This window comes from Rhamphochromis longiceps, linkage group LG3 (genome assembly GCF_057381845.1).
Source record: "Rhamphochromis longiceps isolate RC_006_pf linkage group LG3, R_longiceps_female_GT1.1, whole genome shotgun sequence".
Taxonomy (NCBI): Eukaryota; Metazoa; Chordata; class Actinopteri; order Cichliformes; family Cichlidae; genus Rhamphochromis; species Rhamphochromis longiceps.
The window spans coordinates 8,495,018-8,512,682 of record NC_140559.1 but is presented as its reverse complement, the minus strand read 5'-3'; the positions used below and the strand labels follow the sequence as shown (position 1 = coordinate 8,512,682).

The following is a 17,665-nucleotide window of genomic DNA, read 5'->3' as shown; positions in this document are numbered from 1 at the left end:
TTTGAAGCTTTGCAGCAGAAATGTTCATGTTACAAATACAGCAGAGCTGATCTGGGATCAGTGTGTTCACACCTGCAGCTACAACAAGGTTTCATGTCTCCACACGTCAGCATGTGAACTTTACTCTGACTCAGTCTGAGCAGTCAGACGGCATATTTTTAAAGTTAACACATCAGCACACACAGAGCTGAGCCCCTCCCACCTGTGGTGAGTTTCAGGTGGAGCCCCGCCTCCTTCCAGGAAGCAGCTCACTTGTGTGTCCGTGTTTAGTGTCCAGGTGTGGAGCGGAGCTTGTTGGTGTGTGAAGAAACTGTAAGTTTGCTTTGTTTCCTCCTTTAACAGTTTGTCTTTAGGAACTTTACTGTTTGTTCAGCTCACATTTGATTTCTTCACACAACAAACTGTGTGTTTGTATTTCCGGTCTCTCCATTAAAGTCAGTGTGTAATGTTTCCTGGCTAACATCAGCTGTGTGCAGCTTAGTTCCAGCACAAACAGCACAAATCTGCCGCTCCATAGTTCACGGTAACGGACTCACAGCTGGACCAACGAGGCCGAGTGTGTCCGCCACTCTGAGCTACGTTCCTGTTTTGTGTACTTGTAGTTTGTACTGTCTCCCAATTAAGAGAGTGCACGCTTGAAGTACGCGCACTACGCGTACTACGTACGGTGCGTACTATAATTACGAGAAGTGCGGAAGTGAGAGGTTTGTGAAATGGGACGGTCTAGCCTTCGTCGCGCTGCTCAGGTTGCCTAGCAACCATGATACTAACAGCGAGAAACGTTTCATACAGCATTGTTTGACAGAAATGGAGAAAAAATGTTTTGTTGCTCAGCCATTTTTTTCATGATATCACTTTGATTAGTTGAGTATCTGAGGCTGAGACCACAGGACTGTAAAACATGATTGTTGGGCTTCATTTCTGTACTGAACAGTCGTTTAAGATTAGCTAGTAAATAACAATTAGCTAATGTTGTTCATGAGACTAAAGTCATCTCACTGTGGTAATGTAAATATAATATGGCCAATATTATATTTATTGTCAGATTATTATGATATATATATATATTACAGCAGTGAGCTTGAACTCTGTGTCAAAGATTCAAGTAGCAGTTATTTATATTTCCTATCACCTTAAATCTTCAATCAAAGACAAGTATCTTTGACTGTGTATATATAGATGTATTATATATAAGAAACAAATGTTGTTCTTTCAGTATGTTGGCATTACTAAATTTGGCTCAGTGCTTACATATATGTGTAAAAAGAAAATGTGCGAGCTGTGATAACTGTGTCTGATAGAATGAAGAGTAGACTGATATATGAAATATTCCTTTATTGGGTGAGAAAATCAGACCATGTCATAACTGCTTTAAGTCACACAGAATAGATATCAGAGCCTTAAACAGGCTGACTTCTGCTAAATGGGTCAAACTGGGCAGAAAGTATACAAACACATAACATCCTTATAGAAAATGATGTAACACTATAGCTCAACTTACCTCAGAATATATAAAGCATATAAACAGTTACAGCAATATGATGCAACAAACACAGCAGCTACTGATCCAAAATACTCAAAACTTCATAGAAGTGAAACAAACATTTATTTTTAGCTCCATTCTGCTGCTGATACAGACTTTAGGTTTCTGAACATTAAACTTGTTGCTGCCTTTCATAGTGTTTAACTTGAAGGCCCTGAGTACTTTCTCCCACACTGAAAACACTGGGAGGATAAAATTATTTAAACATTACCTAATAAGACTGATTCAGCACAGACAGTTATGTTAAACTTTCCTAGCAGTCCTTCACAAACAGGGAACAGTCTGTCTATTCTCTCCATCTGTCAGCTGCTGCTGGCTCTTCCTCCTCCTCTTCCTCACACACTGCTGAGTTTGTCCTGGTGGATCATCAGGGGTGCAAAGCCTCACAGATGATGTGCAGCAGTGGCTCCCTCAGTCTGTCCTCACTCTGGACACTTGCAGTCGTCACACATGGAAATCAATTTGTGATAAGCTGCAGGATTCAAACACAAGTGTAACTTATAAACACATGTTCATACTTTTATTCCACAATCAGAGAGAAAGAAACAGACAGAGAGTGCAGGACAGACAGACAGGTGACAGTCTCAGGTGTACACACTGCTACACAACAGCACCAGAGAAGCAGGATTTAGTGTTTGTGTTATTACGAGTGCTAAACAAGAAGAGTTCCAGATGGTGCAGTGGACACATGTGTGACTGCTGTGATTAAAGCATCTTTCTTTCAGCTTAACGAGTGAACCGTCAGCTCGTTCAAACACACGTTAAAGTCCGTTTGGCTCGACACCACCGAACAGAGGCAGCAATATAACATAGCTAACATTAACAGTGCAGTGAATCCTGCTTGTGCCGTGATATTCAGGACTGCAAACCGAGCAGCATCACTGACTTTCAGCCTGTTGTGTTTGTGGATATATGACTGACTTTAATTATTCATAAAATCATCACATTCTCTGTAAGATTAAGGTCGACTATACATATATATATTTTGAAGTAGAGGCTTTAAAACCAAGTAAACGCTGAAAGTACAAACATCACTAATGTCACATAACTTTGCCGACATGTGGCCAACAGGAATGTTTTAATGTTTTTCATTATTAAACATCTGCACATAAATAAGTGACATAATATTCAGTACTTACTTTTGAAGGTTTACTCTTTGGCCACTCCGCTTCTGCCGTCTGCCGTATAGGGCTTTGGAGTTGATGTCACACCGCAGTGCATTGTGGGATTGCTGCACCATGTCAGAAGGCCACAAATCAAAACAAACACACTGTGTTGGAAGCAGGACTGTCAGAACCATGCTTAAAATCAGCGCAAAAGACAAAGGGCTGTATCGCAACCGATTGCGCCAAGACGCCAAAAGACGGTACTTGGACAAAATAGCGTGCATCGATAATGTGGACCCGTATGAAATAAGGCAGCGGAGCGGAAACCCAGACAGCCTACTGCCATTGTCCTATCCCGATATTTTCGCGTACCTTGTCTGTGGAGTCAGCGCATACACGGCGAATCATTTTCGGAATTATAAATTCCTGGAGGCGCAGGTATGTCGTCGTGCCCCATGTGCAGCATTGGAGCCAAGTCTGGATTTGTTACATCCATTTCATATGCTGGTTTGAGTGCAATAATGCCAAATAATAAGCCTCTCCGTCAACATGACGTGGTTCTGCAGCATCACACATTAGGATGCTTTATCTAATTATCTATGACCTCAGCGCATTCAAAATGACACTAAAAGCCTATTAAGAGAGATATGAATTTATTTAGAACTCACCAGAAAGAAAATGCTGCGAGCAAACCAACAAAAAATTGGGGATGGCAGAAAACTCGATATCCACTCGTCTGACCTCTGCAAACCAAGCTTGACGTATTTGTTTAGAATGTTGTTCACACCTGTTGAACTGACTGAAACTTCTAGTCACAGTAAATCAGTATGTGTCAGTGAATGCATCGTGTGTGCTTCGTGGCTCCATCGATTGGACTGATAGTAGAGCAGCTGATGGCAGCTTCGTCTGCCTCACACTGCTGTCTGACTGCATTCAGCTGACACTGAGATGAAGCAGGAAAGAAGCAGCTGATATTTGGACAGCACACATGATGGAAAGGAGGATTTCAGTTGATGTGCACATGAATGATTTGTGTTTCCTCTGCAGGTGAAGGTAGAAAGTGTGTGTGAGCTGATGTGAATTGAGCAGCATGGATCAGTGTGAGGACAGAGAGGAGGGAGTCCCTCCCTCTAAAAGCACTCTGTGTGGGGAACATGAGAGCCAGACCAAAGCTCAGAGGTGAGATGACCATCTCTAACTGTCCATGACTCTTCTCCATGTCACAGCTCAGCACTCACATCACTGCTCCATCATTATTCACAGGAACCAGCCTGGACCTCCACCCAGCTCTGTGTCCCTACAGAGTGACGTGTCTAGAGGTTTCCTCATTGATTTTAAAGTCTCTGCTGCAGAGAGGTGAGCTGTTAGTAACAAGAACTCTCTGATTTAAAGGATTTTGATGTTTCCTGGTTTCTAAAATGCATCTCTGTAGCAGAGCAGTGTCTCCAAGGACACACAGGCTCAGCTGTAACTGTCAGTTTATCTGGTTTTAAGACACATTTGGACTCAATTGGCTGTTTTTAACTATGTATTTTAATCAGAGGTGTAAATTTAGAGCTCACACATCTGGATCCTAAACTATGATAGAAACAGCTGCTAGCAGTGGGTAGTTTGACTTTGATACGCTGCTCTAGAAAGCAAACAAAAGTTTTTGCAGCTCCTCTGTTCAGCTGCAATCTTTTCTAAATGGACACAATGTTCTTGAGAGGTTTCAGTCTGGTTTTAAAACTCTTCATAGCACAGAAACTGCACTTTTAAAAGTTCTTAATGATCTTTTATTAGCCACTGACTCAGGTGACTCAGCTGTGCTTCTGCTTTTAGATCTGACCGCTGCCTTCGATACTGTTGACCACAGCATTTTAATCTCACGGTTGGAGCATTGTGGCGTAAAGGGCACCCCATTAGAGTGGTTCAGGTCATACCTGTCTGACAGGACCTTCTCTGTGAGCTTTGGCGATTTTATCTCTTCCTCAGCTCCCCTTACTTGTGGTGTTGCCCAGGGATCTATACTGGGGCCAATATTGTTCTCCATTTATATGCTGCCTTTAGGTCTAATTTTTAGAAAATACAACATTTGTTTTCATTCATATGCCGATGATACTCAGATCTATCTTCAATTGAAGGGAAACAGTCCTGCCTCACTAGAACCCTTACTTCAGTTAAATGAAGTGAAGTTAAATCCTGGATGGCCTCTAATTTCCTTAACTTCAATAAGAACAAAACCGAAGTGATAATTTTTGGACCAAGCGGCAATCCCAACACTTCTAATTTTAACCTGCACAGTCTTGAGCCTTTTGTCAAATCACATGCCAAAAATTTGGGGGTTATACTTGACAGCAATTTCACCTTTGAAAAACAAATTAGCTCAGTTGTACAGCGGTCTTTCTTCAAACTCAGGCTTTTATCTAAGGTGAGATCATTTTTATCTTTTAAAAACTTTGAACGAGCGATTCATGCTTTTATTATATCCCAGCTGGACTATTGTAACTCCTTATATGCTGGAGTCAGCCAGACCTGCCTGGCAAGGCTGCAGTTGGTCCAGAATGCTGCAGCTCGTCTTCTGACACGTACTAAAAGATGTGAACACATTTCCCCGGTACTTGCCTCCCTTCATTGGCTCCCTGTCCGCTTCAGAATTAATTTTAAAATTTATTGTTGACTTACAAAGCCCTGAATGGACAGGCTCCCGGGTATTTGTCTGACCTCTTGCAGACGTATACCCCCCTTAGATCTCTTAGATCAAGTGATCTTTTGCTTTTAGCCGTACCAAGGTCGAGGCTGGTTCATAGAGGTGATCGAGCATTTGCAGTCGTAGCGCCTAAGCTGTGGAATAATTTACCCCTACACATCAGACAGGCTCCAGCTGTCAATCTTTTTAAATCTTATCTTAAAACACATTTTTATTTACTGGCTTTTAATACAGCATGAGAGTTGTTTGTTAATTTATATTTGGTGTTTGCTTTTAATACTCTAAGTTGTTTTATTGTGTATGTTGTGTTCTTGTACAGCACTTTGGTCAACGCTCCTGTTGTAATTAAATGTGCTATATAAATAATTAAACTATTAAACTCTTCAGAAAAGTGTTCAGAGAGCAGCTGCTGTATTAGACAAAGGCTCGTCGTGTGAGCCCAGATGTGTGTAACAGCTGGATGAAGGAGAACCATCACAGTCGTGTCTCCATCCCGCCTTTATTAATGAACTTCCTGTTGCTTGCAGATGACAGGAACACAAAGTGTTTGTGCCACGTGATGCTGCAGGATTTGTTAACATGTCCATGATGGTAACATCTCCTCGTCTAACTGCAAACACATGAGCGCTCCTAACGGCAGCTATCACAGCCACACAGGCAGACTGTGTCTCACTGTTGCATTCAGGGACATTTGTTTTCCTGTAAAAAGCTGAACTCTAATCTAAGAGGACTGTTACTGACAGGAAACAGCTGCATTATCTGCAGTCTATGTGATCACAGCTGCTTCAATCACTTTATCAGAGAATTGATCATTGAATAAAACATGTTTGTGTCTGCAGAGGTCAGAGGTCACAGTCTGCAGGATCCAGCTGTCTGTCTGTGAGGAGTGACTGGTCCAAACATAAACCTCCAGACTTCAGTGCTGAACCAACGAGGTCAGAGACCTGTGATGACTCCTTTACATGTTTGTGTTTTCCTGGATAAATATGACCAAAGATTCATTAAAAAGATAAAAATCTTAGACTTTGTCCTGTAGCGCTGTGTGGCAGGCAGGATTGGACCCAAACACAACAGGATGAAGTCAAAGAGGCAGCTTTATTTCAGCTGTGAACATGCAAACAGCAGAAATAAGGAAACATAACTGTAGGTTTGCAGTGAATGAAGCCTCAGCTCGACGCTCCACTTTGTCCCTCTTTTCCTTCTCCAAACAGCCACATCAGGAGTCTCTGATGGAGTTTTAAAATATTTCATTACAAATGTCCAAAGATGGGTTCAGGATACCTGAATCCACAGTTATTAAAGCTAAAATAGTTCACAGGGTTTGGACTTTGTTAGGTAACGAGAGAACATCAAAGTGTTTTTATCTTCAAACAGTATTTTTATCACTTCAGTTGCTCTCACAGCCCTGTTTGTTATTTTAGTAAGTAAGTAAGTAAAGTTTATTTATTAAGCGCTTTTCATAGACAGGTAGTCACAAAGTGCTGCACACAGAGATTAAAATAAACAGTACGATAAATAGCAAAATGCACAATATACACAATATAGAGTTTAAATGTAAATTAAAAGTATAAAAATGTAAACAGCATTGGTCAACAGAAAGCTTGTTTAAACAGTAAAGTTTTTAACTGTTTTTTAAAGGATCCCACAGAGTCAACCAAACGTAGTTGTAGAGGTAGACTGTTCCACAGCCTTGGTGCCACAGACTGAAAGGCTCCGCCCCCTTTCGTCTTCAGACGTGTTCTGGGAGCAACCAACAAACTCTGAGTCTGTGAGCGGAGACAGCGAGCAGCAGTGTATTTAGTGAGAAGCTTGGATAAATAATCTGGGGCCATTTAGTGCTCTGTACGTTAAAACAATCATTTAAAACGAATTCTAAAATCTATTGGGAGCCAATGTAAAGAACATAAAATAGGAGTGATGTGAGCTCGCTGGGTAGAGCGAGTTAGTAGTCTGGCTGCTGCGTTTTGTACAGCTTGGAGGCGAGAAAGAGATGATTTATCCAAGCTGGTAAACAGGGAATTACAATAATCTAAACACGATGACACAAATCCATGGACAATTTTTTCCAGTTCAGCTAAGGAGACCATATGTCGCAGTTTAGAAATATTCCTTAAATGAAAGAACCAGGAACGAGACAGAGACTTTACATGTGAGTCAAGGCCCAAAGAAGAGTCAAATATTATTCCAAGATTTCGAATATTTGGCTCAGCAGAAGAACAGAAAGGGGCAACAACTTGACTGATTTTAGAATATAGATCAGGAGGAGCTATGATCATGGTCTCTGTCTTCTTCTAACAAGGTAATTGTTAGAAAGCCAATCAGAGATTTGAGTTAAAGCCTGGACTAGGGTGGACAGCCTATCCAGCTGATGAGGCTTAACCAGAGCTCTTATGTTTCACTCAGTGCTCCCACCAAACACCTTGGAGGACACATTAGTGTGATTTAGATTTCATTGGTGCAAACACCAGTCACACAAGCTAACCCATGGAGGCAGCAGCAGGCTTTGTGTTTGGTAAAGTCTGCTGGCTTAAACTAAGAGAGTTTAGTTTGTTAGCACAAAGAGCTGTCAGCTAAAGCCCCGAATGCACTTTGAATACAGACGAACTGAGAAAAACACTTTAAATACAGCAAACAGTCAAACTGACCACATGTTTTTCTGCTGATCATCCACAGCAGTACGTTTAGCATTCATGCTAGCAGCAGGCTATGACTGTTAGGGTTGCCAACCGTCCCTTAAAAAACGGAATCGTCCCGTATTTAGAAACAAAAGTACACGTCCCGTATTGAGCTAATAAGGGACGCACTTTGTCCCGTAATACAGTGAGAATCAAAAGTAGTCTATAAATGTTAATGGAATTAACGCTTTGTTTGAAAACATAATTCCCAGCCCCTCTCCTGCTTTGTGACCAATGAGCTGACAGCACACTTATGACAATTCGAGTATGACAATTCAGATTACCGCTCATCTCATTGGTCGAGGAAAGGTCGCTTGCGGAGAAAATACCGGAAGACAACAGATGACCACAACAAGAAGCATGGCCAACAGGGAAACAAACGCCGACACTGCGGTGCAAGTCTCGGACGACAGTACACCTAAAGCTGGGCAGACACTGTGCGATTTTTTCAGTCACGTTATTCAGCTCCTGCTCAAACTGCACGATTGACTCGCAGGGGTTAGAAGTTGGTAGGTCACGATGCAGGTCTCACACTATACCGCCCGATGCTCTGATGCGACCTGAGTGCTCACACTGTGCCTCCATAAAATGAAGGTTATAACAGAAAATCTGTCGCTCTCTCTGTCTTTCACTCACACAGACACACAAACCACCACCATCAACTTTGCTAAATTGCTAATGAAAAACATTAATCAGGCAGCTGTGATTGAGCAGCAGTGTAAATCCAACTATTTTCACGGTTGTTGTGGTCGTGATCATTTTGTGATGCCACATCGAAAAGGCTCGGATGAGCTTTCCAAAGTTCTACAAGTTGTGCCTCCATCGCTTGTGTCCAGATCACACGCTGCACAGCCGTGCTGCTCCGTCTTTTTCACCGACGTTTACGTGTTTGCGCGTGAGCAGTGTGAGCGGCTCACGAGCGATTGATGATCGGGAGCTGCTCGAGGTGTTAATCGCTTCTCGTTACCCCACGTATACTACACGATGCACGATGAAGGCCAAAATCGGGCCGATCACCAAATCGGTCGCACGACTCAAAAATCGTCTCAAAATGGGCCAAAAATCGCACAGTGTGAGCCCAGCATTAGAGCAGCAATGTTTGTTCCCCTCAGAGAAAGAAAAAAGGCTGCAAAAGTACAGGGAGGAATGGGAAAAGGGAAACACCTGGCTGGAAAAGGTCACCATAACACCTATAAAGCGCACTGCACTGTGTGCCGGCGCACTTTTTCCATAGGCATGCTTCTAATGGTGGGGGCACATGAAGAACATGAGGGGCGTGAAAGCTCGGGGAACCCTTAACCAATTTGTTGTCCACCAGGCCACGGCAGAAGCAGATATGGTATGTAAACACTAGGGGTGCAATGATATTCGTATCGATATTGAACCGCTCGATACAGTGCTTTCGGTTCGGTACGCATGTGTATCGAACAATACAACATTTGTAATTTATTTTATCAACTTTCCTTCTGACGATGCTGTCTGTGTTGAGCGCTCAGTGAATCTGCGTTCGACTACTCCGCCTAGGCTGCACTGTCCAGCGCAGATCCACTGAGCGCTCAACACAGACAGCATAGTCAGAAGGAAGAGCGCAGGGCAAGCTAGCAAGACAGAAGTTAAGCTCTCCTTGCAAGATGGACCTCCCCCACCCTCATTCAGATCTGGCGTTTGGAATTATTTTGGTTTTCATGTGACGTATGACCCTGAAGGTAAGCGAGTCATGGACTAAAGTAAAACAGTATGTTGGATGTGCCACGCAATGCTTAATTACATGGGTGGGAACTAGTGTGTTAGCGCAGTTAGCTCGTTAACGTGTTGGCCGTCTAGCCCCATGCACGGGGCGATCGGCGGTAGCTCGTTAACGGAGATTTGCCGTGTTGTGGCGTTAAGGTCATTTCAACGAGATCAACCTGAAAGCACTAGTGGGAACACAACGAATATGACTGCACATTTACGCCGACATCATCCTAGTGCAAAGACAAGTGGAAGCAGACAAAAAAAAGCAAGCATGCTACTAACTTTAGCCGAGTCATTTAGACAGCTGTTAGCACATGATCCTCCTATGCTGCTGAGAATATAGCCCAGAAGAAGCGGATAGTATAGCTTTTATTTTGGAAAGAGCCATTTCTCTGTAATAAACTCTCTTTTCCAAAGATGAGTGATTCCTCAATCAGATACAGGGCTCGCAATATCGCTAGCCCGACGTCCCGGAGCTAGCGATTTTTTTCAGACGGGCTACCAAAATCTATCTCTTCCCTGCCCGTCGGGCTATTGTAGGAAAAATATATGTCAATGCTTTTGCATTCTTTCAGAAATGTAGCTGGGTAATTATGTCATTGGCATCGGTGAGCCACTATCAATATGTGACATATTGAAATCGCGTTTGAATTTGCGCTTGTTTTTTTGCTTTCACTTTGCAATCGCGCAAACTGTGTATAGAGAGCGACAGCACTGATCTGTGAGTGATGATAATTTGTGCACCAATTCCTCTGACATCGTCTTATTAATTGTTAGCTTACTATGCAAACATGACAAGTGAAATCTCCCGCAGCAAGCTTAAACATGTGAGAGGTTGATCGCGCAGAGAATCGCTGAGCTTATGTGAGTGCGTGTGTAAAAGCAGCAGGATATATATTTGACTACGATGACCTGGATGACTGAGAACCTTCACAGACAGATATATATTTTAGTTCTGCTGAGCCAAATAAGACAGGTCAGGGTGAAGAAGTGACAGCCAAAGAAAAGCTTACCACAAAACGGAGAAGTTATGACAAATCAGACTATAAGGCAAAAAGAAAGTGCAGCTTTATGGTTTCATGGACAAAAGAATTTCTGTGGCTGCAATATGACGAGCTAAATAACCAGGGCTGCACATAAGTGGTCCGCAGGTGCGCATTCGCTGTCAAAATAAAAAACACGCACAAGGGTTAGGGTTAAATTTAAAAACTGTACTTTTGAGTTAAAATATATATTTATAATTTTAATAAATGACAAATTAAAAAGGCATGAACATTTTTTTTGTATCGAAAAAATATCGAACCGTGACACCAAAGTATCGAACCAAACCGAACCGTGAATTTTGTGTATCGTTGCACCCCTAGTAAACACTGGTTTGTTTTTTTTAAACCCTCTGGTTAAGGTTAATATGGGCATGTGCAGTGAATATCAGCGCTATGTGGCCAGAAGTGTGATAATATAATTTATTTTGTGTAATAAACAACTGCAAGGATAGATGATTACAACAAATAGATCACTAATACATAAAAGTAATACATAGATGAATAATGATGATGAGTTATGATGTGTAATCATGGGAACAAGTGGGTTTACAAACAGGAGCAGCTGATTAGCATTAGAAAAGCTGAAATAATACCTCAACTGAAGCCAATTGTACTAAATGCACTAAATGTGCACTGTTACAAGAATATTTTTCGTTTTATTGTTTTCTATTAATTTATATAATTTTAAGTTAAGCAGGACAGAGTTCTTTTAAAGAAAGATTTACTTATATTCTCAAAAGTTAAGCATGACAGGCTTCTGTTTAAGAAAGAGACCTGTTTTACTGTGTTAATGTTGTCATTTTGAGCTAAAAATAAATGGCTAAATGATCATTTGTTTCTCATATGGTCATATCACAAAGAATATGCATCTGCTTAAATCAAATTCAAGTCAAATGGTTAAAAAATAATTTCACACACACAAAAAAGAGCTACCACACTGGGAAGGGTGAAGACAACTAGGTTGCCCGGCCCTGGCCACGAGGTGCCCCTTATTTATTTTTCAGGGAGTTGGCAACCCTAATGACTGTCCACTGAGCACCAACACAGGTAGGAGTGAGCAGTGATGAAGCAGGACTGTGGGCAAGTTTCAGCTACAATCCTATTGGCTTCTCAGTTTCTCCAAAGAAAAGGGGAAAAATTCTTGGTGTTGTGAAGATGTGAGTTGGTCTTGTTGTCGTGGGGCTGGAAGGATGCTGGCAGTGAGAGGCTTTTCATACAGTGTTCAGTAACAGAATGAGAAGAAAGCCACTGCACATGAAACAAGGTGCTCGTAGTGTTTGTTTACTGTGTTTGTGCCACAATGTCAGATCAGTTGTAGATTCACATGCAGACTTGTCCAGTGAAACCAGTGCAAGTACTGCAGTACAGAGCAAAGACTAAGCAAGCCAGGAGAGCTCTCCAACTTTCTGAAAGTATCAGGATATTTGAGTGATAAGAAAAAGTGGATCGTGCAACAATGTCCCTCAGCACACAAAACAATCAAAGCAGAATAAATATAATGTTTTAGATCAAACACTTACAGGGACCTGAAGAGAGAGAACCAACAAAATGTCATGGCTAACAGAGGAACTCAAGCACAGACTGAGTTCTGACAAACAAAAAGGTGACAGTTTATTTACCAAAGGGGTGAACCACAGTGCTCTATATATGTACAGTGAGTTGGGGAGGGGGTCCAGGGCTCCAGGGAAAAGAGGGAAGGGAGTCCACTCTCACTCCTCTTCAGTCACTCTTGTCCTGCTCTCCACTCACACAGCCACACACGGGAGTCACAGGTAAGCGTCTGTAACCAGGTCCGGGGAAATATTTACTCAAAGTATACACAAAGTTAACCCAACTGGTGAATTTAGAGAGAGATTTCTTAGCAAAGAGCTGAGATCATGAACACAGGAGGGTCAATGTCTCAGCGACAAACTGCTCCATGCCGCAGCGTTAAATGGTTACCGGTAAGCCCAGGTGAGTCAGCAACAGGTGGTGTAATCATCATAGCTGGGTGGACCAAGAACGAGAGGCCATTACAAGCTCCACCCAGGCAGGCAAAACGCTAGCAGGAGAGAACAAAACATATAACCTGAAAAGCCATCATGAGCCAGCCAGAGAGACACAGAGTTTATACTAGAAGAGAAACCTGCTCATCTTCATCATGTTTGTTTAAATAGAGAAAATCAGAAGTCTCTGTGTGTCAGACCACGGCTCTACACGGACACTTCTAAGCTGCTTCAGAGTGAACTGACCCAGATAATCTGCACACAGCGGCTGTAAAACAGTGAAAGTCATAACTGTCTCTCTGATGGAAAGCTTTTATTGTGAAGTCAGGAAGTCTGCAGGAAGTGTTGAGTTTGTATTCATCACTCAGTGTTTAATGAGACAGGCAGACAGGAAGAGCAGCTCATTAGTGTTGATGAAATCAAAGGAACTGTGAGGAACTGCAGTTTGGTCACATCTGGATGTTTTTCACTGACAGTAAATGTTTTAGTGATGAAGAAATGTGTTCACAGAGAGAGGAAGAGGAAGAGGAGTGGTGTTTGTGAGGAGGAGCAGCTGTCCTGCTGTGCTTTGTGTCAGGACGTCCTGAAGGATCCAGTCTCTACCAGCTGTGGACACTGGTTCTGCAGACAGTGCATCTCCTCATACTGGGACCAGTCTGCTTCATCAGGAGACTCCTCCTGTCCCCAGTGTGGAGAAAGATCCAGAAGCAGAGCTGGACTGCAGACAGCCAGTCAGAGCAGCTGTGTACAAAGTAAGACTGAACATCTGTCTGCTGATGGACTCATTTCTGAAAACTGGACTTCTTGTGTTGTTCAGACATTGAAGAGTTTTCTTTCTCTTTAGTCTCATTGTTTTTCTTTCTTTCAGCAGATGTTGGTCTGCAGGAGGTTTTAGATGAACATAAGATCAGTCTGAGGAGGAGATGTGAACGTGTGACTGAAGGAAGTGATGAAACAGGAAGTAGAACCCTCCTCAACAGGATCTACACTGAGCTCTACATCACAGAGGGACAGAGTGAAGAGGTTCATACCCAACATGAGGTGAGGCAGCTGGAGACAGCTTCCAAGATGGACGCCCTCCATGACGCTCCAATCAGGTGCCAGGACATCTTTAAAGCCTTACCTGACCAACAGAGACCCATCAGAGTGGTTCTGACCAACGGCGTGGCTGGTGTTGGAAAAACCTTCTCAGTGCAGAAGTTCACTCTGGACTGGGCAGAGGGCTTGGAGAACCAACATGTCAGTGTGGTGGTTCTGCTTTCATTCAGGGAGCTGAACCTGATCAGAGATGAGCAGTACAGTCTTCTGGAGCTGCTCCATGTTTTCCATCCAACATTACAGAAGGTCACAGCAGAGAAGCTGGCTGTCTCTCAGCTTTTGTTCATCTTTGACGGCCTGGATGAAAGCAGACTTTCATTGGATTTCACCAACAGGAAGCTGCTGTCTGATGTCACACAGAAGTCATCAGTCAGCCAGCTGCTGACAAACCTCATCCAGGGGAATCTGCTTCCCTCGGCTCTCGTCTGGATAACTTCCCGACCCGCAGCAGCCAATCAGATCCCTCCTACATGTGTTGACAGGCTAACAGAAGTACGAGGCTTCACTGACGCCCAGAAGGAGGAGTACTTCAGGAGGAGATTCAGTGATGAAGAGCTGTCCAGCAGAATCATCTCCCACATGAAGACATCCAGGAGCCTCCACATCATGTGTAGTATCCCAGTCTTCTGCTGGATCACTGCTACAGTTCTGGAGCACATGTTGACCACAGAGCAGAGAGGAGAGCTGCCCAAGACCCTGACTGACATGTACTCACACTTCCTGCTGGTTCAGACAAAGAGGAAGAAGAACAAGTACCACGAGGGACGTGAGACGAGTCCACAGGAGCTGACGGAGGCTGATAGGAAAGTTCTTCTGAAGCTGGGGAGGCTGGCGTTTGAACATCTGGAGAAAGGAAACATCATGTTCTACCAAGAAGACCTGGAGCAGTGTGGTCTGGATGTGACAGAGGCCTCGGTGTACTCAGGAGTTTGTACAGAGATCTTCAAAAGAGAGTGTGTGATCTTCCAGAAACCAGTCTACTGCTTTGTTCATCTGAGCATTCAGGAGTTTCTGGCTGCAGTCTACATGTTCCACTGTCACACCAGCAGGAAGACAGAGGTGCTGGAGAACTTCTTGGGACAAAAATACAACGAGTCCTCTCTGGATGATTTCCTTAAACGAGCCATGGAGAAATCCCTCCAGAGTAAAAATGGCCACCTGGACCTGTTTGTTCGCTTCCTTCATGGCCTCTGTCTGGAGTCCAACCAGAGACTCTTAGTAGGTCTGCTGGGTCAGACAGAGATCAGTCCAGGAACCATCCAGAGAGTCATCAACAACCTGAAGAAGATGAACAGTGATGAAATCTCTCCTGACAGAAGCATCAACATCTTCCACTGTCTGATGGAGATGAACGACCTCTCAGTACATCAGGAGATCCAAGAGTTCCTGAAGTCAGAGAACAGATCAGAGAAGAAACTCTCTGAGATCCAGTGCTCAGCTCTGGCCTTCATGCTGCAGATGTCAGAGGAGGTTCTGGATGAGTTTGACCTGCTGAAGTACAACACATCAGAGCAGGGACGACTGAGACTGATTCCAGCTGTGAGGAACTGCAGAAAGGCTCGGTGAGTCCAGATGTGATCATTAACATCATTGATCAGTGTAGGTTAGTAGTTTAATGTTGAAAATAAAATCAGATTGTTACCACAAAGTGTTTGTGTCCGTACGCTGCAACCTTCCACACCATTCCTTTATTGTACAGACTCAGCAGCAGCTCCATGGATCCCAAATCCAAGAGTGGAGAACAGATTTGAAGTGTGTCACATCCATGCAGTCACAGCTGTTTCCACCATGTTTCCACTGATATTAATCCTGTTCAATGACACGTTTCATATCAGTGAATATGTTCTTTAGGACGTCCACTGACATGTTTAAGTGTCCTGCTGGAAATCACTCAAATCATCCATGAAATCCACGAAAAATCCTTTTAGTGTTTCTAACTTCACCCTCTGTCCTCTCTCTCTCTCCATCCTCCTCACTGCTTCTTTCACTGATAATCACACAAACATCGTATTCAGCTACAAAATAACACAATAATATCATCTGATGATCATTATTATAAGAGCAGGATCCATATTTGATATCAGAGTAACACACTGCTTGGTTATGTGCAGTCATCATCAGTGACTGTGGGTCAAACAGAAGCTCTCTGATTGGTTGCTGACCTTGGTCACCTGTCCACTCTCACCTGTTTGTGTTTGCTCTCTCTTTGCTGTCTCCATCCTCTCTCTCCTTTCTCTCCCTCTCTGTCTTTGTACGTCACTCAGGTCCAATGGAAACAGTGACATTTACAAACCAATCAAAGACAAACTGATCCATGTCAGGTTATAACAATATTCAAAGTGAATACAGGCTGCTGCTGGACACAGACAGGTAACATCATTTTGACTTGCTGTCACCTGGATCTGGACTCATAAACACTGAAGCCCTGAACAGGAATACAAATCATTTTCTGCCAACTAGCGACACAGCAGCAGATAATGGCTCAGAAAGCTCAAATGAGCCAATCATTTCTGTGTTTAGTTCCCCTGAAATCAGATCTGATATCAGCAGCTCTGAGTTCATTCATCATTATTGTCCAGTGATGAGATTTCTGCTCCGTTTGGTAACAGTCAGCAGGTTTTTCCTGCGTGTGGACGTGAACAGTCGTACCTGACAGCAGGTAGCAAACAGAGATCATCTTTCCAGCTGGAACTCTTCACTGAGCTGAACTCATTCAAAATGTTCTGGAGTCAAAACAGGAAACAGTCCAAATGTGTGTCTTCACTCTGACTCTGGATCAGATCTCAGTGACAGACTGTGGACATTATGGAAGCCTAAATGTGACACCATCTTCCTCCTTCATCTGCAGATTAAAGCCAAACAAAGATTCTCATTAAAAGTCTGCAGGTCTGAGAGAGACTCAATCGTTGTGTCATGTCAAACACAGTAAGAGGAGCTGAAGCACAGATGTGAAGAGCAGATTCATCAGATTATGACCTCACTCTGTTTTGTCTTCATATACATTCAGTCTATGTTTATAATGCAGATTTTCTGCTTTTATAATAACACATTTTATATTTTCTATCATCACAGACTGACTCGGTGTCGACTCTCAGAATCTCACTGTGAAGTTGTGGCCTCAGCTCTGAAGTCCAACCCCTCCCATCTGACAGAGCTGAACATGAGTGGAAACCAAAACCTGCAGGATTCAGGTGTGAAGCTTCTGTGTGCTGGACTGGAGAGTCCAAACTGTCGACTGGAGACTCTGAGGTGAGTTCACTGACTGTTGTTGTTTTTCTATATTTCAGGTCTTTGATGTTTGAAACTTTCTTTAGTTCCTAAATGTTCAGGATGTGTCTGAAGACAAATGTGAAGAAGTTTGAGTGCTTTCAGAAATGTTGTCTTTCCAAACGACTGAACAGCAGTTTTTCCTTTTGGCTCCAAACAGAAGTGACAGACTTGAGCAGGGTTCATTTAAAGGCTGACAGAAGTGGAGTGGTGACGGGGAGATGTTTGACAGGACAGTGTTTCAGCCTCCACAGGTTCATGTTGTGCTCCATCAGTCAGTGAAGATGAAGTCAGTGCTGATGAGGCTGTAGAGTGTGTGAGGGATGTGAATGAGGATGATGAAGATCTGATGATAGCAGATAAAAACAGGCTGCAGAGACTTTGAGCCATACAGGGCACACAGTGTGTGTACAGAACAGCTGAAATCATTATGGAGGCCTCACTGGAATATGGAAGCATCACAGTACAGCTTCAGTGAAGCTTTAAAGTCTCTGATATGAGATGAGAAATGAAGCAGCCAGAGCT

General features: G+C 43.1%; 1 protein-coding gene across 1 annotated transcript; it reads left to right on the top strand.

Annotated features, from left to right (window-relative positions):
* The first annotated feature begins 226 nt into the window (after positions 1-226).
* Positions 227-17,126, top strand: LOC146672723 (protein NLRC3-like). The gene is made up of 7 exons (XM_085388967.1): positions 227-312; positions 3,697-3,828; positions 3,913-4,005; positions 6,178-6,273; positions 13,286-13,527; positions 13,644-15,435; positions 16,946-17,126. Exons 2-7 carry the CDS (start codon positions 3,740-3,742, stop codon positions 17,124-17,126), a joined length of 2,493 nt encoding a protein of 830 aa, XP_085245093.1. The 5' UTR covers positions 227-312; positions 3,697-3,739.
* Positions 17,127-17,665: the final 539 nt, after the last annotated feature.

Bases quoted from the DNA above. Each gene is read 5' to 3' on its own strand.
- LOC146672723 (XM_085388967.1), top strand. From the start codon at position 3,740: ATGGATCAGTGTGAGGACAGAGAGGAGGGAGTCCCTCCCTCTAAAAGC. The intron at 4,006-6,177 runs GTGAGCTGTTAG...TTGTGTCTGCAG, and splicing joins AAAGTCTCTGCTGCAGAGAG to AGGTCAGAGGTCACAGTCTG. The intron at 13,528-13,643 runs GTAAGACTGAAC...TCTTTCTTTCAG, and splicing joins TCAGAGCAGCTGTGTACAAA to CAGATGTTGGTCTGCAGGAG.